This window comes from Eleutherodactylus coqui, chromosome 2, assembly GCF_035609145.1.
Source record: "Eleutherodactylus coqui strain aEleCoq1 chromosome 2, aEleCoq1.hap1, whole genome shotgun sequence".
NCBI classification, from domain to species: Eukaryota; Metazoa; Chordata; class Amphibia; order Anura; family Eleutherodactylidae; genus Eleutherodactylus; species Eleutherodactylus coqui.
Window position 1 is genome coordinate 13686139 of NC_089838.1, and position 22463 is coordinate 13708601.

Below are 22463 nucleotides of genomic sequence, written 5' to 3' on the forward strand. Positions count from 1 at the left end.
TCTGTTTTGGGCTCACTGTACCCGGTTTAGCTATTTTTTTCTTTTCCACCTATGTCACATGACCCTCCGCCTGAAAAATATCTGCACTTCCTTTGACATCTTGTCCTCATTTTCTACTTCCTGCTCTGTCCATAGTCTCCAACATCCTGTGAGCAGTGCATGATGGGAGGACAGGGGTGGAAGCATTGCACTGTCTTGCTCATGTGCAGTTCAAGGTGGCGGAATCTACCCTGCGCATATTTGGTATTTCAGCCGCACTTCAGTAGCGGTGAGCGATTCCAGCGACCTGATTGGTTGTTGTGTACACCCCTCCCCCTCTGGAGATGTGCAAGAGTGGGCGGCCCGTTAAATAAGCAGCAGCACGGCCGTAGGAGGGTCAGCAACTAACCCTAACCCCTAACCGTAACCCCAACCCTAAACCCTAACACTAAACTCTAAACCTAACCCTAAACCTAACCCTAAACCCTAACCCCAAACCCTAACCCCCCGCAGGTCTCGTGAAGTGGCACTCGTGCACATCTCCAAAGGGGGGGGGGGGTGTACCCAACAACCAATGAGGTCGCTGGAATCGCTCACCGCTACTGAAGTGCGGCTGAAATACAATATATGCCTTCCCTGCAGGCTCTCTCTGGCACTCTCAGTGAGAGGAAGTCTGATGTTGGTAAGTTGCAGGACCGGTGAGCTGGAGGCGGAGCTACAAGCTCTATGCATGCTGGAAGTTGTAGGTAATGGTCGGTTGCTCACCAAATCCATCCGCAGCTCCGCATATTGTCTAAAACCCCCAATAATGTGAAGAAAAACATGAAAACATTGCATGGTGGGTACTGACTTTTTTTGTGGTGTTCTCCCAATGAACGCTATTTCTTGCGTTACTTTTTGCGGTGCAGGTAGTGATGAAATCTTCACCTCGGATTCGGATATGTTTGTAGGTCAGAGATACAGAAGGGAGGATTTCCTCTAAACAAAAAAAAAACATTTCAATGCATTTTTTAGCTGTTGGATTAATTAAAAAAGCAGTCTGGTCAGAGTTCTGTTAATGCAGAGCGTGCGGCACCGGTGCCCTCAGATGCCGCTGCCACACAGCTGCAAGGCAGCAGAGACGTTTACAGCTATTCTGAATCCACCCTAACCCGGATGCACAGCAGCATATGTGCATTTACACCACATTTTGGCGCATCGGTCGTTGATCATTTGCAGACGACTGCATTTTTTATTGTAGTCTTGGACTCCTGCAGCCTCCCCGCCCCCTGCTGGCCGCTCTGTGAGCGAGCCAGCGATACTAGCTCCCCTGCAACAGCACGGAAGCGAATCTATGTGGGGACGCGTGTCAGGCATCGTTTGAAGGAACTCTTTGCCTCTAAATGCGTATCCTTAGCTGTCGCTTTACATAATAAAGATAAATTAAAGTTTATCTGCTTGCTAAAAAAATTTTTATTGGAAGTTTGCACCGTGTACCAGTTTTTTTTTTTTTTTAAAGTTGTCCTAAACAATACTTTACACTCACCCCTCAGTGAGAGACATCCACCTGGTTGGCAGCCCCTTCATTAGATTTTCACCCTAGGCCCCCTGTCCACAATCGTGAATTCGCCGGCGGTAAATCGACGGCGAATCACGCAGGCTGAATCTTTCCATAGCGTCCAGCCCCCTGTCCACGAGCGGAGAATCATTACGATTCTCTGCTCACGGCTGGCAATTTGCAGCATGCTGCAAATTGCCCCGATTCTCCGCGGTCAGCCTATTTGTCAGATAGGCTGACCTGCTGAGAACCGTGTGCCGGTTCCTGCTCTCGGGCGGCGGCACCCGCGGCAGGGATCCGCTGCGGGATACCGCAATGCCCGTGGACAGGGGGCCTTAAGGCCCACTTAGACCCAACGATTCTCATTAAAAGACGTCTTTTGAGCGAGAATCATTGGGTCTAACTGCATGGACATCATGTAGAGATGAGCGAGCGTACTCGTCCGAGCTTGATACTCGTTTGAGTGTTAGCGTGTTTGAGATGCTCGTTACTCGAGACGAGTACCACGCGATGTTCGAGTTACTTTCACTTTCATCTCTGAGACGTTAGCGCGCTTTTCTGGCCAATAGAAAGACAGGGAAGGCATTACAACTTCCCCCTGCGACGTTCAAGCCCTATACCACCCCCCTGCAGTGAGTGGCTGGTGAGATCAGGTGTCACCCGAGTATAAAAATCAGCCCCTCCCGCGGCTCGCCTCAGATGCGTTGTGAGATAGCTGAGGGACAGTGCTGCTGGTGCCGGAGCTGCTGTAGGGAGAGCGTTAGGAGTTAGTGTAGGCTTCAAGAACCCCAACGGTCCTTCTTAGGCCATAGAAATCGCAGATCGCACCTATCTGCGATCTGCGATTTCTGTTCTCTTCTCTATATGCGCTCAATGGGGCCGGCGGCAGCAGCTCCGACCCCATTGAGAACATATAGAAGACAAATCATTCTTCTCTGCCACAGCTGTAACAGCTGTGGCAGAGAAGAACGATGTTTGCCCATTGAATTCAATGGAGCCGGCAATACAGCAGGTTCCACTGAAAGCAATGGGCTGCCGACGTGCGCGGGATGAATTGTCGGGAAGGGCTTAAATATATAAGCCCTTCCCTGCAATTCATCCAGAAATGTGTTAAAAAAAAAAATATATATATATATATATATACTTACCTTGTCCCGGCAGACGGAGTTCAGCCGCGGCGGCCGGCAGTGTGTGTGAAGGGGGTTTGAGTCAGACTCAGCACTGAGCCAAACAGGGGGCAGGTCTGACTCACACCCCCTTCACACCCACTGTAGGCCGGCCGCGCTGAACTCCGTCTGCCGAGACAAGGTAAGTATATACCGGCGTATAAGGCGACGGGGCGTATAAGACGACCCCCCAACTGTCACCTTATACGCCGGGAATACAGCGGAGCAAAAAATAAAAATCATTACTCACTTCCCCCGGCGTTCTGCGGCGCTGCTGCAGGATGTCGCTCCCTCCTGGTCCCTGGCAGAGCATTGCTTTCTGGACGCAGGGCTTGAAATCCCCGCCTCCAGAAAGCTACTGTAATTAGCTAACACACGCCGTCAGCCAATCACAGCCATTCAATGACATCATTGTCATTGGCTGTGATTGGCTGAAGGCACGTGTGTTTTCTGGAGGCGGGGATTTCAAGCCCTGCGTCCAGAAAGCAATGCTCTGCCGGGGACCAGGAGGGAGCGACATCCTGCAGCAGCGCCGCAGAACGCCGGGGGAAGTGAGTAATGATTTTTATTTTTTGCTCCGCTGTATTCCCGGCGTATAAGGTGACAGTTGGGGGGTCGTCTTATACACCCCATCGCCTTATACGCCGGTATATACGGTATATTTTTTTTATTTTTACACATTTCTGGATGAATTGCAGGGAAGGGCTTCTATATTTAAGCCCTTCCTGACAATTCATCCCGCGCACGCCGGCAGCCCATTGCTTTCAGTGGAACCTGCTGTATTGCCGGCTCCATTGAATTCAATGGGCTAACATCGTTCTTCTCTGCCACAGCAGTTACTGCTGTGGCAGAGGAGAACGATCTTTATGCTGACAGTGCGGGGGGGGGGGGCACTCTTGCCGCTATTGTGGCTTAATAGTGGGACCTGTGAACTTGAGATGCAGCCCAACATGTAGCCCCTCGCCTGCCCTATCCGTTGCTGTGTCGTTCCCATCACTTTCTTGAATTGCCCAGATTTTCACAAATGAAAACCTTAGCGAGCATCGGCGATATACAAAAATGCTCGGGTCGCCCATTGACTTCAATGGGGTTCGTTACTCGAAACGAACCCTCGAGCATCGTGATAATTTCGTCCCGAGTAACGAGCACCCGAGCATTTTGGTGCTCGCTCATCTCTAACATCGTGCAGTTTTCATTAATGAGTCGTTCATCGTTGTCTTTCAGCTAGCTGAAAGACAACGATGAGTCTCATCAGTGCCGTGCAGGGAGTTCACAGTGGGATACCGCTGATACTATTGTTTCAGCTGGTATCCTGCTCGGAGAACACAGCCAGAGTATGAAGAAGACAAGAAGTCCAGCTGTGTTCTGCATACCCCGTTTGGAGCGCTCAGCTGTATATCAGCTGTGTGCTCTGTGAACACAGCAGGAGTATGTAGAAGACAGCGCTCCAGTTGTCTTCTGTATACCCCACTGTACACCAGCTAAGCGCTCCGTGAATACAATAGGTGTGCAAAAGACAGCGCTGCAGTTGTGTTCTGTATACCCCGCACAAAGCGCTCAGCTGTACAGCAGCTGAGCGCTCCGTGAACATAGTAGTATGCAGAAGACAGCACTCCAGCTGTTTCTGCATACCCCGCTCGGAGCGCTCAGCTGTATACCAGCTGAGCACTTCGAGAAGACAACAGCTGTAGGCAGAAGATAGTGGTCCCGCTTGTCTTCTGCATACAGTGTGAGCTTCATTTACGCATTTATGCAAAGTGAATGCTCAAAACTGTCACTCAAACTGCCATCTGAGCGAATTTTGAGCGATCATCTTGCCGTGTAAATGCACACAACGATTATCGCTCAAAAGATGTCTTGTGGACAACTTTTGAGTGATAATTGTTGTGTCTAAATGGGCCTATATTCCTGATTCATAACCTTATTGAGTCCTCCAAATCTTGTACAAATACGTACAAACAGGAAAAGGATGGGCAGCTCAATCCTAAGCTACCCATCCTTTTCCTGTCTGTACGTGACCGCTGGGCCCCAGGTAAGATGGATGGGTGGGTGCAGCCTGCAGAATTAGGTGGATATATCTGTTCATTATTATTTTAGCTTCCAAACACCTTAGGGATGGAGGAGGCGCGTTGATGGCACAGAAGGGGAGGGGCAATGGTGAGTGGGTGGTCCATTTTAATACACTTGCACTGGGCCCACTAGGGTATTAAAACAACCCTACCCGTAGAGATGAATGGCACGTTCAACTACCACTCCATTCATTCCAGGGGACAAAGGATCTCCATTCTTGTTATTGATGGAGTCCCACCCAACCTCTGGATTGGGGACAAGTTAAAACTCCTTTAACATTTTCTTACATCTTTACTGCTCAGGTGTTTTAATGTCATTTTTATTATATTACCTTTCTGGATGTAAATCTTTATCGGGCGGATCATCATTTTGATGCCATTCACTTCAGCAACACACTTAAATTTACTCCCATTAAGATCCGTCTGCACTTTCGGGACTGTAAAGCCTTTTTTCGCATCAAATTGTATATTTAGACTTTTTCCGGAATAGTCTAAAAGTTCAGGGGAAACGGCAGAGTCTGGAATTGAGGGATCTGTTAACAGACATGGAATCAAGGCATCTTGGCCTTCATTGAAACTCACAACTGCCCCTGATAGGCAATTCCAGTAGTTTGATGCATCTGTGAAAGGAAGCAGGGAAAGATTATAAATACTGATACTTAAAGGGGTTATATGTAGAGATGAGCGAGCGTACTCGCTAAGGCAAAGTATTCCAGCAAGTAGTGCCTTATGCGAGTACCCGCTCGCTCGTCTCTAAAGATTCGGGTGCAGGCGGGGGAGAGCGTGAGTTGCGGGAGTGAGAGGGGGGGAGAGAGTGAGAGAGAGTTCTCCCCCCCGTTCCCCGTTCCTCCTCGCTCTCCCCCGCCGCTCCCCGCCGGCACCCGAATCGTTTGAGACGAGTGGGCAGGTACTCGCATAAGGCACTACTCGCTTGAGTGGTTTGCCTTAGCAAGTACGCTCGCTCATATGACATTAGAAATACAAAATGTCCCTCTGTGATGGATGCAGGGTTTAATAAATGTTTCCCATGGGTTGTGAAAGCATATCCCCCTTTGGTGTTTTTCCTGTTTTGTTGCATTGAGTTGGTTGTACCATTAGATTTATACAACATGCCAACAGTTTTGAAGGTATATTTCTTTCTCTGTGACATACGCAATAATTTAGAGAACGTTAATGTACTTAAATGTGCATTCATTCACCCTTGGACAGTCAAAACTTTCATCATCATCATAGGCTATCACTCGTGGCCGGGCATGATTGTCTTCCAAGTATGGGGGCTTTGCGCTGGGTCTGTAGACGACTATAGAGACCTATTCTTGATCCGAAAGTTCTTTCACAGTGGGGACTTCGGTTTCCAAGAGGAAGGTGGTCCTGACAAGAGTTGGCTTGACGAGCTTTCCTCTTGATATGTTTCTCTTTTGCCCTCCATTCATGCCTCCTCGAAATGCACATTGCTGTTGGTAACGGCTGACCCCCACATTGAGCGCTCGCGGGCTTCCCAGTTCTCGATGTCTATGCCACAGTTTTTAAGGTTAGCTTTAAGCCCATCTTTAAGTCCACAAACTTTTTGTCCTTGAGTTGAGAGTATACTAATTGCTTTGGGAGACGGCAATCGGGCATTCCCACAATGTGGCCAGTCCAGCGAAGGTGATGGCGAAGGATCAGCACTTCAGTGCTGGTGGTCTTTGCTTTGTCCGCCTGTCTTCCCAGGAGATTTACAGGATTTTTCGAATGAATAGCTAAGGGCAGTGTGTCATTGGCTGAGTGCTCAGCCAATAGCTAAGCAGTAGCTGCTATTGGCTGAGGCCTCAGTCAATCTGCACAGCCCTTTCAGACTGCTGAAAGAGCTTAATAGTAGTGCAGGGGAGCCACCAGGAGGACGCGTCTGACCGCCAGACAGGTGAGTAAATTTTTTATTTTTTTTACACACTTTTTGCTGATTATCGGGGAAGGGCTTATATTTCAAGCCCTTCCCCGATAATCATTCCGCGGGGCTTGGCAGAAACCATTGCTTTCAATGGGATCGGCAGCAGTGCCGATCCCATTGAAAGCAATGGGATAGAATGCCGGGGACTTCTGCCACAGCTGTGACAGAGGATTCCTTCATCCCCGCGGTCCCCGCGGGGATGAAGGAAACTCCAACCACAGCTGTCACAGCTGTCACAGCTGTGGCAGAAGTCCCCGGCATTCTGCTTCTCTTTTCAATGGGGCTAGCGCTGCTACCGCTGGCCCCATTGAAAAGACTGGCGATATCCCGGCGTGATGCTGGCTTTTTTCTCGCACTGCGCTGCGAGACTTTAACTTTACTCTCGCAGCGCAGTGGAGAAAAAAACGCCAGTGGGTGTCCACCCTATAAGTGGAGAGAAACTTAGAAGACCCTTTAATAATCGCTCAGATATTCTAATACATAAATATCTCAGCTTAGCAGTAGATTTAGAATTTTTATTGGGGGGGGGGATTTTTAGATTAGTATGGTTACCTTTTACAAAGAGATGCACTTCAGCACTTTCTGTATAGCTCGAGGAATCGTATACACAGCTGTAGGTTCTTGTGTCTCTATATCCAGCATTTGGTATTTGAATGGTGTCATTGTAAATAGGTTTTCTTTCCTTCCCTTGAATGATCCATTTCACAGTTCCATTCCCAACGCATTTTAAAGTTACGGCATTCCCAGCCTGTATAACTTCTTCATTGTCAGCCGGCTCCGGATCTTGGTTTTTCAAACCTGACAATAGAGAGAATAAATACTTAAAGAGGACCTGTCATGTTGTTAAATCAGGCGGGTTGGGGGGTGGGGGGGCTGTATACCGCTACGGCTGTGGGTGCCTTGACTTTGCTGCTTTTCTTTTGTTTGCACTTACCCGTATAGGGGTTCTTTTTAGATTTGACTTCTGGCGCTGCTACTCTGTCAAGTGGGTAGTCTTTACCACTCGGTGTCAATGGGGGATGTCGGACTTGATTGCCAGTGAGTTGTGAAGTCATGTACAGTATAGAGAGCGCAGCAGAATGTGCTTTATGGCAGCAGAAAGTAACAGGGTTTATGACATTGAAGAAGATTATTGGCAGGGACGAATTCACAACAGGGAGGGGCTAACAAAAGTGGCGCACAATGGGCACCACTTCTATGAATATGTAAACCACGTCATCGTCACAAGAAGCAAAATAAAAGTGAGGGACCACGTTATTCTTTCCAGCAAAAATGCCAGAAACAAATGGAAACCTGCAGAACCAGAAACTTATTGGCAATGGCGTGTCGCCAATAGAGGTGGACCATGGACCCACCCAAAGAATGAATAGTCCCCGCTCTCTAACCTCCAGCCAACAGCACAAGAATCTTCTTCATATTCTAGCACACTTCTGAGCCCGACACTGGTGGCATGGTCTGTGCATAATCTGACTCTACTCACCCCCTCTCGTATACGGACATTGCACTCTGAAAGCAGGAGGGGAAGGAGTTGGATTGTGGGCAGAGTGTATGGCCAATGTTAGGCTCAGAAGTATGGAAGATATGGAGAAAGTTCTTACACTAGTGGCTGGAGGTTTGGGAGCGAGGGTTAGTGGTTCATTGGATGGGACCAGGGAAATATTACTAATTGGAGTCACAAAGGGGGTACTAAGTAGAGCCACCAAGTGACACGTTATTAGTAACTGGAGCTACAGAGGGGACACTAGTACTTTGTGGGGCCACGGAATGGGAAAAGTTTCTTTGTGGAACCATGGAGGAGGTACCGTTACCTTGTGTAGCACAAGTACTATGAAGGGAGCATTGAGAGGAGCATTGTGGGCAGTGGCAGGATAGAGACATTGTACAGCTATGAGTTGTGGGAAAAAAGTATTCATGATGATCTGGACCCAAATGGAGAACGCATGTATTTTGGGTTGACAATCATTTTTGCAACATGGTTTAATATAACTTTTTCCACTGTTTGTCTTCTGCAGCTTCTACATATCACTGTATATAGACACTGCAGACGGAGTCCCAGTAGGACATCCATCCATCTCTCTTGCACTTTTTAACAGCTAATTTATGACTGTAACAAAGATAAACTTTGCATGCAGAAGAGAGAGCAGAGGGAGCCTTAACCCTTTCCAGTCCACCGTCTGACCTCTGAAGACATTATGATTTAAGAATGTACAGCTCCGTTGTTGGAAGACGTCCGTCGGGGTTCTCTTACTGTATATTGCCAGCCTCTCTGCTTTCGGAGCCTATCCAACGTGTCACCTCATGCAGTACTGGCTTTAGCCAGCAGATAGCGCTGTTGTATAACAGCAGAAAAAGAGCAAGCCCCCTAGGAAAACCAGGATACAAATTGGATTGGAAAGGTTTAAGGCATCAGTCCAGCACAATGAGGGATCTCCTACTGAGACGCAGACTGTAGTGTCTATATACAGTGCTAACTAGAAGCTGCAAAAGTCAAATAGTGCCACACTTTAATCAAACCCTATTGCAAAATTGATTACCAAGTCATCACAATGTGCCAGTCATGTTAATGATTGCTCCATCTGTACATCTCCGTTAGTACAACAACAACTTTTCTGGTGCTAGTAGTCCATAATATAACAAAATCAACACAGATTTAAAAAAATGAAGACAAATCAATGCGTTGGCAAAAAAACAGAAAGTGCTACTATGAATCAGACTCCTATGTGAATCAGCATCGAAGGGTCCCTATTAAAGATGCTTGATTACTACTTTCAGAATTCCATGAGAGGAGAAGAAATTGAGCAGATTAAGTCTGTGTGGTCCCCATTGTGAAGCATGGGGTGAAGGCATCATGGTGAGGGCGCGTACTGGTGGTGATAGGACTGAAGGCACACTACACTCTACATGTCATTCTGCATTGACACATCACCTCATCAAGCTTGCACTTTTGCCCCTCATACACATTTTTTGGTTAATCCATTCTTTTATAAGGCCACCTGCAGACGAGCGGAAATTCCACGGTGGGATTTCCCGCGAAATTTCCGCCCGGGAAAGCTGCCATAGGATTGCGTTAACAAACGCAATCCTATGCAGACGGCCGCGCGAAATCTCGCACGGCAAACAAATCTCGCGCGGCAAACAAATGGCGGCACGCTCTATTTCTATGTGCCCCGCACAGAAATGTCACTCACCAGCTGGAGAGGTGAGTGCCCGCGCTGCTCTCTGCAGGGGCTCAGGTCGGGACCCGCTGTGAGAATTCTCGCAGCCGGATCCGACCCGGCCATCTGCAGGCGGCCTAAATTTTTTTTTAATTAGTAAGGGTCTTTAGGAAATATTTTTCCCGTTTTGTGAACTCAGATCAAGTCTCAGCAGATCTTCTGAACATAACCTGCTAGGGGCCTTAGTTGTCCCATTTGGTGTTGATGGGACAGTGACCCAAAGCCCAACATCTAAAAGTTCAAGACATCTCAAGTCAATGTTCTCTGCAGCTTACAGTCTCCTGGCCTACATACGGTGGGTCTCACAGTTTTGCACATCAGGGACTATTTTGCAACATTTACAAGAGGAAAAAAACCTCTCAACTTCATGGAAGAAGAATTTTTGGCAAATCAGCAGAAAATGTTCTACCGATAGAGATAAGGAAGTGATACTTGGTGGCCAATGTTCAAGTGGGGAGAGACTGTGTGTGAACCGTAAAGACACTTTGTAAGACTCAGGAAACACGTTGCATCAGGAAATTGGTTTTCTTCCCTCTTGCATTAATATTCTTGTCTTTTCTGGTTGACTTCTGCTTTCACATGGTGGATACTGATGTTCTAGTAAAGGCCTTCAGAATGAATACATATAGATCTACATGGAAATGTCTTGAACCTTTCAATTAGGCGTACATCCCTATTACCACACCTAGGCCGGCTTCACACGGATGTATTTGCATGTGGAAAATTTGCACAAGCAGAACGCAGAGAATAGAACCCACTGATTCACATCTCAGTATTTTGCACATGCTTTTCGGCCCCCCAAAAATAGAACATGCTGTATTTTTCAGCACATTTAGACTCCAAAGGTCCCCACAGAAGTCAGTGGGGCTGGTGGAGGGGTGAGCCATTGCGCAAATAAAACACAAGGGGAGGCGTGTAACACTGCATAATTGTGCCGGAAAAAGAACACATCTGGAACTCATCCACTTCAATCGGTGCGTCTTTGTTTGCCATACGCAGATGACCATGCCTTGTGGGCACGAAAAGTACAGTAAAATACGCAATGCGTGTGCTAAAAAGTTCAGGTGTGTGTAAATATGCATACGCTGATGTGAAGCCGTTTGTAGGGTTCATTCTCATGGAAAGGCAACGGCCTTTTTGATTGGACAGTCTTACTAAGACAACTGTTTGGCCTTATTATTTTGACACCCTGCAGTTATTTCATGTCTGATTACTCTTGGTATTTCTATCATTGTATTATATGGCCCCTCAGCTGTAAAGGAGCAGCCCCCCGGCTTGGAGGTTGAGTGGCAGTGACTGCTCCAGTAGACGCTCAGAGCTACAGACTAAGGACTCATTCCTGCGGCTTTATCCATAAAACGCTGCATGTATCACCGCCGTATGAGCCAGTGGTGGGACGGCTTTCGGTGCTTATGGCAGTGATTGTGCACCGTGCATGACAGTGTATCTCACGCATGCTGTCAGGCACAATGTGACTAGTTTCTTTTTTTTTTTAATTCCCCGCTTTGTCTCTTAGCAAAGTTGCATATCAAGGCCTCGTTCACACGGGCGACAAAGTCGTGCGATTTTGTAGAGTTGCTCCAATGCTACAAATCGCATGTATGAGAAGCCCATGCTTTCCTATGGGCTACTTTACACAAACAACACAAAAACCTCATGGGTCCCGCTATATGCACGCGACTCATGAGGTTTTGTAGTCCATGTTTCCCTATGGAGCCTTCCTCTCTGTTGCATCGCATCGCACGAAAATGTGATTTTCGTGTGGCGTGATGCAACTTTGACAGTAGGAAATCTTACTGTCAAAGCCCTAATCTAAGCCCTGGCTGCAAGAAAAAAAAAATACACATACATCACCTCTCCCGCGCTGTCAGCCCGGCCGCATCATCTCCCCGGGTCCACGACAGTGATCTTCTCCTCTTCTGGCCGGAGAATCAAAAATCCCTGCCTCCTGGAAGCGCTGCTTGTGATTGGTTGATGCTTAGCCTATCACAGCCAGCGCTTGATGAATGGCAGTGAATGAACCAATCACAGCCATTCATCGAGTGCTGGCTGTGATTGGCTAAGCGTCAGCCAATGGTTGCTGGTTGCTCCAGTTTAGCTTACAGTTTTCTAAAATCCTCAAGTCCTTTTCTATGTCAGTGTTACCAGTGGTTTCCCATTTAGTGTGTAATGGTGACATGTATTTCTTCTGCCCGTGTGCAGAACCTTACATTTATAAGTATGGTACTCCACTAGAAACAGTGACCCCTCCAATACTGCCCCCTGTGGTGCCACACTAGTAACAGTGACCCAATCATAGTAGGTACCATTTATACTCTGCTTTCTGTCACTGACCAGTTACTTATCTCCTTACACACATTCTCACCCAGACCAAGCATTCTCATTTTATATACCAACCTTTTATGCGGCACAGTATCAAACGCTTTGTAAAAGTCCAGATACACAAGATCCAATAACCCTCCCATCCAGTCTAGAACTTACCTTCTCGTAGAAGCTGATCAGGTTGGTTTGACAGGAACGACCCCTCATAAACCCATGCTGATATGGAGTTATACAACCATTTCCCTTCAAACATTTTACCCACAATAGAAGTAAGACTTACCAGCCTGTAGTTTCCAGGTTCACTTTTCAATACCTTATTGAATATTTGCACCACATTGGCTATGCGCCAATTTAATGGAACAGACTCCGTCACTATAGAGTCCTTAAATATAAGAAACAAAGGTCTGTGTATCACATTACTTAATTCCCTTAGAACCTGGGAGTGTATGCTATTGGGACCTAATTTTTCTATTTTAGTCTTTTTAAGGCAGCTCTGCACTTCTTCCTGAGTTAGACTGGTGGCATTTAGTGGAGAGTTTACTTTATCACCCTGCATCTCATCTGACATTCCATTTTCCTCTGTGAAGACACTGGAGAAAAAGCTATTTAATAGATTTGCTTTCTCCTCATCACCATCTACAATTGTCCTACATTATTTATTAGAGGGCACACACTTTTCAGCTCTTTTTGACAATGAGACTTTCTGTTTCCACCTGTTCTGCTTTTTACAGAATTTATTTTGTTCCCTATAGGTTTTTAGTGCTTCTTCGCTGCCTTCTTGTTTTGGTAGTTTAATTGCTTTCTTTTTGCTGTTTATTTCCCCCTTTACATCTTTATTGAGCTATATTGATTTTCTCCTATTCCTAACCCTTTTATTCCTGTAAGGTATGAACCTCTCACAATAAGTATTTAGGATGGTTTTAAATATTTCCCATTTATTGTCTGTACTCTTATTTTTGAGGACATTGTCCCAGTCAATAATTTTAAAGGCATCTCTGAGCTTAGCGAACTTAGCGGACATTATCCCAGTCCTTAAGGTGATCGAACTTGGCCTTCCTAAAGTTTAGTATTTTCGTAGATTTTTAATAAAACTCCCTTTTGAAATACAAGTGGAAATTTATTATATTATGGTCACTATTTCCCAGGTGCCCCCCCCTCCCCCGATTGCACCCTTGTTATTCTGTCAGGTCTGTTGGTTAATATTGAGGCCAAAATGGTCGTCCTTCTATTTGGGTCCTGTACAAGTTGGGTAAGGTAATTATCTTTCATCATTGACAGATGATTGTTACCGTTATGTGATCCGCAGGTTTCAGCTTTCCAGTTTACATCTAGATAGTTCAAGTCCCCCATAATAATTACTTCATTGTGATTTGCTGCTTCATCTATTTGCCTCAGTGATAGATTTTCTGAGGCTTACATTCTATTTGGTGGCCTATAGAAAACCTCTATGAGGATTTTATTATTATTTTTCCCTCAGTTTATTTCTACTCAGAGAAACTCCACATGTTCATCCCCCCCCCCCCCCCCCATATATCTTCCCATAGTGTGGGCTTTAAACAGGATTTTACATAAAGACAAACCGTTCCCCCTATTAAGTTTTTACAATCCCTTCTGAATAGACTGTAACCCTGTAAGTTCACTGCCCAATCGCAGCTTTTATCCAACCATGTCTCAGTTATTCCCACTATGTCGTAGTTTTCCTCAGACATTATTACTTCCAGTTCGTCAACCTTATTGGTCAGACTTCTAGCATTAGTCACCATACGGTTTTGGTTATTTTCTATTTTAACTGTATACCTATTAACTGTTCTGCCAATTCTAATTGTACTAATCCCTCCCAGCGCTCCACCCCCATTCTCATTACTTAGTCCCAGGTCACTGTCTACACTATCTTCCCATCTCTCTTAGTGATTACCCTTCACCCTAGTTCCTAGTGTAAACACTCCTCCCTCCAACCTTCTAGCCATCTTCTCCCCCAGCACAGCTGCCCCCTCTCCACTGTTTACCTCCTTAATCTCCCACTGCCTTTCTGGTGTGGCACATGGTACAGGTAGTATTTCATAAAATACTACTTTGAAGGTCCTCGCCCTAAGGTTACATACTAGATCCCTGAAATCGTTTTTAAGGACCTTCGCCCTACCTCTAACTTTGCATCAGTGTCAATGTGTACCATGACCACTGAATTCTCACCAGCCCCTCCTAGCAATCTGTCAACCTGAACCGTGATGTTGATCTTGAGTGCCAGGAAGACAACATACCATTCGATGATCCTGGTCTTTGTGACAGATTGCTCTGCCTGTCCCCTATATAATTGAGTCCCCCACTACCAGGACCTGTGTAGCCTGTCCTGTGCTTCTATTCCCTTTCTTACTGGAGCAGTCATCTACCTGCTGGTCAGAGGGCATGTTGTGCTGCAGCGGTGCAAATCCTGTAATGGCATCCCCTCATCTGCCAACTTTGCAAACTCATTGGGGTGTTCCAGTTCAGGACTACCCTCCCTGGATCTCTTATCTCTACCTCTTCTAACTGTCACCCAGCTAGCTGCCTGCTCCACCTGCTCTCCTGGGGGGCCGCTCTGGGGGGTGTCACTAATATTACTGCTGGGGCCCGCTCTGCGGGGTGTCACTATTATTACTGTTGGGGGGCAGCTGGGGGGTCACTATTATACTGGGGGCTGCAGTGGGATGTCAATATTATTGCTGGGGGATCACTATTATCGCTGGGGGTTACTGTTACCGCTGGGGTATGTTTACATGTGGTGGAAATGGGCAGGGCTGTTTTAAAATAGACAGGGTGCAGATTCTGACTGCTTTTTAGATGCGGAAATGCTGCAAAATTTTCCACAGTATTTTCCGCTGAGGACATTCTGCAGTATTTCTGCATCCAAAAAGCAGTTAAAATCTGCACTCTGTCTATTTTTAAGTGGCCTTGTCCTTTTTAGAACGATGGGGGTAAAATCATACGTTGTGATAAACCCCGCCCCCTGATATGTTGACACTTTGCAGTAAATAAGTGGGTTTTGGGTTGCAGTTTGGGCACTCGGTCTCTAAAAGGTTCGCCATCACTGATCTAGGCCGTGCCCTGGGATGGAACCCTGAAAGTGATATGAAACTCCATGTGAATCTAGCTTTTTGCTTCAGAATATCTTAAAGGGGTTCTCTAGGACTTTTACTATTGATGGCCTTTCCTCGGGATAGGTCATCAATAGTTAATCCACAGCTCAGACTCCCTGCCAATCAACTACTTTCTGGGCCCTCTGTCGTAGGGACAACATTGAAAGTAGATAGTGCTGTCAACATTGCAGTGGCCTGGTTTGGTGCTGCAGGCACAGCTTCCAATGAATTCAATAGAACCTATGCCTACAGTACAAACCTGAGTTGCTGCAGTATGGAAAATGCTATCTCTCCGTACTGACGGTTGTGCTGGGAATCAGCCGATTGGTGAGGATTCTGGGCGGTAGACCTCTGCCAATCAACTACTTATAGCCTATCTTGAGTAAAAGTCTTAGGGAGATACTTTAACTTTTCCTTTCTCTTATCTTTAGAGAGGTTGTCTTGACACTGATGATCGCTTGATTGCTGCAAATCTGGCTTCCCAACCCCCCAGTGATCAGCTGTTATTACCAGGGGCAGATAAGGCCAGCCATACATTCAGACAATAGTTGACCATGTAATATATGGATAGACTTGGTCATTAGTAAGGTACCCTTTTCCAGGGAAGCCATATGCCCTAATAGGGTATGCGGTAATGATTGACTTCATTAGACAACCCCTTGAACTTTTTCACTTCTCTTGTTCTTCCTGTCCACATTATCTTCTCTTCATCAGTTTTTTTCATATGGATCTATTCTATAATAAAACAAGAAGGCACTTGAAATATTCGATATCTACAAAATATGGTAAAGCAGGTTGTTTCAGTTCTGTGCCATTCTCACTTCCAACACCCCAGTGACTCATTTCAACCACGAGCCATTAATGGACAGGATGCTTAAGTGAAAAGGGGAATGAGGTAATACAGGGACCACCTATTTGTAGAAAGTAACAAGTTCCTTTGTCAAAATGGTTAAAAAACTGTTTAGAAGATACGATAATAGTCTACCAGGCATGATGACCTTCGTCCATGTGATGTTTTTGATTTTGTAAGTGGTCATATCGAAGCCCGAAAATATCACATTTCCAAATCCTCTCTTGATTTTGTAATGTTCCAGACACCTGCGTTGCTTCCAAATATTTCAAAGCATTTAATGTTTAACCAAGCTATATCCAAGATCCATGCTTCGTTAAAGAGGACCTGTCATGTCAGAAAAGGCTGGCTGTATAGCTTTTCAGTTGCTGCCCCATTGACTCTAACGATACTTATTTTTTGCTCAGACTCATCTATGTTCCCCTATACCGCCTCTTCTTAGATTCCCCTCCCGTCATTGTAAATATGTCAAATGGGTGGTCCCCACCGCTCACTGGCAGTTAAACCTGATTTCACCCATTGATAGTAAGTGATGGAGACCAGGAATCAGTAACAGGAGATCAAAACAAAGGAGTAGCTCCTTCAGTTGGGCAAAGTGAAACTAAAAGCTAAAGGCCCATTGACACGTAATGATTGTCACTCGAAATTCATTCAAACCAACGAATTTGAGCGATGATCGTTCAGTGTGAATATGAAATAACCGCTTACTTGTCGTTCGCTGGCTTCTCGTTCCCTGTAAATGCTCTCCCCTCAGCACTTCCCATAGGAGGTGAAGCGTTGGGCGAAAAGCGGACGAGCAGCCGGTGAGCCGACGGCAGGTCTAACGACCTTAGCGGTGACCTCAGCGCTCGTGCAGTCGTTTAAAAGACTGTCGGCCCACGTAAAAGGGTCTTAAGGGTCTTAGTGGGAAGATACTTGATATAAACAGAGGTGCTCAGGGGTTGGGGGGAACAGATTTACAGGATGCATGCTGGCCTTTTAAGACTGTGGGTGTATGTGCATGCCCTTTGGGTAGCAGAGAGACTGACGGGATGCCAGGGCGCGGCACCTGTCATGGACAGGAGGAGAATGTACCTTTTGCCAATTAGCTCTTGGAACACAGAGGTTCATTTACTTTTTCTCTATGTGCCGTGGATGATTACTCAATGTCCCCAATAAAAGACATGGACAGTACAACTGTTTTTGAGATTATTAGATTATGTTTAGCAATTATAACAATCAGACTATATTTTATGAGTAATCATTGCAAAAATTCTGTAAACACTAAAGGGTTCACTTACTTTTTCTTGGGGCTGTATGTGTAGTAATGGGTGCATGTGTATCTGTATGTAGCAACAGATTCGCTGCAGAATGTCCTCGACTGAATGTGGCCAACACTACTGGACAATGCCAGAACACCACTTTTATAAGTTCCAAATATGTCAGAAAACTGGTTTAATTACTTGGCTAAAGGGGATCGTAATAATTAGTCTCAGTGTGTAGAGCAGCATGAACTGTACATACGACCCTGCGTACAATGAGAACTACAACAGGGTGCACCGCAGGATGATTTCCAATGGTGGAGGAATATCAGTTAGACTCTGTCTTAGACTAATGCTTGCCACCACAAAACATGTTATTCTACTGCCACTTGCTATCCAGAGTTCAACTGGCCCACCAAAGTATGAGTTGCACTCCAGACAATCCAGGTCCTGTTACCATAAATGGCCCCAAAGGTCCAACAGAAGACAACCCCTTTTGAAGCTGATTTGGAGCCTATGATATGCTGCCATGGGCAATTCTTAAAGGCGTTGTTCGAGTTGTAACGTCTTGGGAGAACTCCTTCTCTGTGCACTAACATAACAAATCAAACTCCTAGCGACCACTTGTCCGTGAGTCCGTTAATGCTCTGCCCCTGATCATATGCTGGTGACATCATCGCAGGTCCTAAAGCATAAAAAACATGCAGAGCCTAACAGCAGCCGTGTGCTGACAGCACCTTGATGATGTCACCAACATGTAATCACTCACTGCCTCTTAGCTCCGCCCCTGATCGCATGACAGATGCTGCTTCACTTTATTAAAAAACATGCAGCGCTGGACAGCAGCCATGTGCTGACAGGACCTGTGATTGTTCCCAGCAAGAGAAACCAAGTGATCTTGTAGATATGATAACTTTTAATAGCTAACAAAAATACATGATGTTAACGCGAGCTTTCAGACTTACGCCGAGCCCTTATGCTTTAAAAAAGGACCTTGTGAGGTCCGAAAGCTCACTATTACATCGTGTATTTTTGTTAGCCATTAAAAGGTATCATATCTACAAGATTACTTGGTTTCTCTAACTGGGAACAATCACAGTTTGGTCTACTGGCTAACACTGTAACAAACCTTTTTCATTATACCTAACAGGACCTGTGATGATCTCACCGTCATATAATTACTCACCAGCTCTTAGCCCCACCTCTTTATTACATCATGGTGACATCATCACATATCCTAAAGCACTAGAGGACGATGACAAATGTATGTAGCAGAGCTGTGTGTGACATGCATGTAGTAGAGCTGTGTGTATGTCTGTGACACTCGCATATAGCAGAGCTGCATGTGGTGTGTGTGACTCACATGTAGTGATAAAATTCTTGTTTCTGCAAGGAAAGTCCGCAAAGGATATTCATGGTGATATGTGGCAGACATTGGGGGATCAATGCCCTTCATATTCTACAGTTAAGAACTGGGTGGCCAAATTTAAAACGGGCCACTTCAGCACCAATGATGAGGAACGTCCTGCACGACCGAGAGAGGTTGTTGTTCTGGAGATAGACGATGCTGTGCACAACCTCATACTGGAGAATTGGCCAATTTCAGCTAAAGGAATAGCAGACATCATGGGGAATTCTGGTGAACGTGTTTGTGTCATTATCCATGAAGAAGTTATCTGCAAAGTGGGTCCCCAAATGTTTGACAACAGATCAGAAAAGCATGCGAGTGAAAACTTCCCGGTCCATTTGTCAGCGTTTCCGGACTGATAAGAGCTTCCTGGATCGACTGGTCACTATGGATGAGACCAGAATTTATTTGTATGACCCTGAAACCAGGGAGCAGTCAAAAGAGTGGAGGCCCAGTGGTTCTCCTCGCCCAAAGAAGTTCAGGGTGCAAAAATCAGCCACTAAGGTGATGGCGTCTGTGTTCTGGGATAAGGAGGGCGTGCTGCTAGTGGACTACCTTCAAAATGGTTCCACCATCAATTGAAGGTATTACATTGAACTTTTGGACCAATTAAAGGCAGCTCTGAAGGCCAAAAGGCGCAGCAAGCTGTCCAAAGGAATCTTTTTCCTGCAAGACAATGCCTCCGCTCACAATGCACAAGCGACCACGAAAAAACTGGTGGAGCTAGGCTTCCAGCTGGTTGACCATCCACCTTATTCACCAGATCTCGCTCCCTCCGACTATCATCTGTTTCCAAACCTGAAGAAACACCTCAAGGGGGACCAAATTTCACACCCTTTCTGATGCCATGGTTGCTACGGATGACTGGTTTGAGGCACAACCAAAACCCGTCTTTTTGCAGAGCTTACAGAACTTGGAATACCGATGTGAGAAGTGTGTTGGCATCAGTGGAGAGGATGTGGAAGAAATGTAAAGTTTCATCTTCCTATCTCGTTTCTTTCTGGGGAAAGCCATAGACTTATCAGCAGCCCCTTGTATCTCAAATCTATCTATCTATCTATCTCACATCTATCTATCTATCTATCTATCTATCTATCTATCTATCTATCTATCTATCTCATATCTATCTATCTATCTATCTCATATCTAGCTCTCTCATATTTATCTATCTCTCTCATATCTATCTAGCTAGCTCATATCTATCTCATATCTGTCTATCTATCTATCTATCTCATATCTATCTATCTATCTAATATCTATCTAGCTCACATCTATCTATCTATCTATCTATCTATCTAATATCTATCTCATATCTATCTATCTCATATCTATCTATCTAATATCTATCTCATATCTATCTCATATCTATCTATCTCACATCTGTCTTTCTATCTCATATCTATATTTCTATCTTCTATCTATCTATCTATCTATCTATCTATCTATCTATCTATCTATCTATCTATCTATCTATCTATCTATCTGTTGGTCTCCTATCTATTTATCTATCTATATCATATCTATCTCTCTATTTCATATCTATTTATCTCACATCTACCTATCTCATATCTATCTCTCTATCTTCTATGTATCTCATATCTATCTATCTCATATCTATCTCTCATATCTATCTATTCCATATCTATCTACTATCTATCTATCTGTCTATTTATCTCATATCTATGTATCTGTCTATCTACTATCTACTGCATATCTATCTAATATCTATCTATCTATCTCGTATCTATCTTTCTATCTATCTATCTATCTAGTTCATATCTATCTATCTGTCTATCTATCTATCTCGTATCTATCTATCTTTCTATCTATCTATCTAGTTCATATCTATCTATCTGTCTATCTACTATCTATTTGTCTGTCTCCTATCTATCTAATATCTATCTATCTAGCTCATATCTTTCTATCTCACATCTATTTTTCTATCTATCTATCTATCTATCTGTCTCATATCTATCTAGCTCATATCTTTCTATCTCACATCTATTTTTCTATCTATCTATCTATCTATCTGTCTCATATCTATCTAGCTCATATCTATATTTCATATATATCTAGCTCATATCTACCTACCTATCTAGTTCCTATCTATGTATCATCTATCTCAAATCTGTCTATCAACTATCTACTTCATATCTATCTATCTATCTATCTATCTATCTATCTATCTATCTATCTATCTATCTATCTATCTATCTATCTATCTATCTATCTATCTATCTATCTATCTATCCAGCCATCCAACTGTCCATCCATCATATGCATTGTCCTGAGCATGACATTAGCAATTGCTATTAACAAACCTCGATTCATTGTTATTTTTTCTGTAACAATCCGGTACATTCCAACATGTAGAAATATAAAGCCCATACACAGGAGTCGTACAATGCATAATATCAGGGAATCTTCCCGTATTACACAGGCTTAAAGGCCAGCAGCATTTTAAAAAAATCTGTTGGTTGCTCCTTAGCATCTGACCGCGATCTGCTGCTCATAGTAATGATCTTACTGCAATCGCACAATCTTCTTCTTTCCAAGCAAATAAATATATTAATATGATTAGAACATAAAGTTAGAAACTCACCGTCTCTGACTGTAATTAGGACCAGCAGGGTGAGAGCTGCTGCGCCCATCGTGCCCCTCCAGTGATCGGTCAGCCGCAGGCGTCCTGCAGATAGTCAGCTTCACATGCACACAATCCCGGCTTTGAAGGAAGACTGCAGTAACTATTGTGAAAAGCACTATTATCATTTGTTTGGGAACTTCTGTTTTCTGTATTGCTCACCAGAGATGTGGAAATTGTGTCTCCAGATTCTGAAGGCTACTTCTAGAATCAGTGGGGAAGGAGGGAGAGGAGAGCGAAGTGTCTGTACTGTACCGAGCAAACACGGACCTTTAGGACTGGACTGTTCAAAAGCCAATGATTACTCCTTACTGAATTAGGCCAGCTTCACACGGGCGATCAAATCTCGTGATTTCTGCGTGATGCGAGAGCGGGTGAACAAGCGGAGTTATGACACCAATGATTTTCAATGGTTTCCTTCACATGTTTTCACTCATGCGATGTTGCGTGAAGAAAAAAATCGCAGCCTCTCCTATCTTTCTGCGTTTTTGCTTTTAACCCCTTAAGGACACGGCCTATTTTGGCGTTGAGGACCAAACGATTTTTGGTATTTTCTCATCTCCATTTTTCAAAAGCCATAACTTTTTTACTTTCCCGTCGGCGCGGCCGTATGAGGGCTTGTTTTTTGCGTGGCGAACTGTAGTTTTTATTGGTACCATTTTTGGTTACATAGACTACATTGTAAAACTTTTATTATTTTTTTTGGTTTTTTTTTTAAGCGTTAATTATGCAGCATAAATGACACACTACATTTTTTCTGCGGGTCAGTACGGTTACAACGATACCAAAATTCCTATATTTTTTTTAGGTTTTTCCGCTTTTCCACAATAACCCTTTTTTTGGAAATTATTATTTTTTTCTAAACTCACTGCATTCAAAGTCCTATAGCTTTTTTGTTTTTCCATGGACGGAGCTCTCTGAGGGCTTATTTTTTGCGAGACGAGCTGTAGTTTTTATTGGTACCATTTTGGGGTACACCTTTTTTTTAATCACTT

At 44.7% G+C, this 22463-nt stretch overlaps 1 protein-coding gene across 1 annotated transcript in view; it reads right to left on the bottom strand.

Annotated features, from left to right (window-relative positions):
* CSF1R (colony stimulating factor 1 receptor) overlaps positions 1-21613 on the bottom strand; it is a 75752-nt gene extending 54139 nt beyond the window's left edge. Inside the window, exons 1-4 of the mRNA XM_066590384.1 lie at positions 21430-21613; positions 7231-7476; positions 5084-5371; positions 830-957 (exon numbers count right to left, since the gene is read on the bottom strand). Of these exons, the coding sequence (XP_066446481.1) occupies positions 830-957; positions 5084-5371; positions 7231-7476; positions 21430-21478 (711 nt within the window). The 5' untranslated portion in view covers positions 21479-21613. The remainder of the gene's footprint in view (positions 1-829; positions 958-5083; positions 5372-7230; positions 7477-21429) is intronic.
* Positions 21614-22463: the final 850 nt, after the last annotated feature.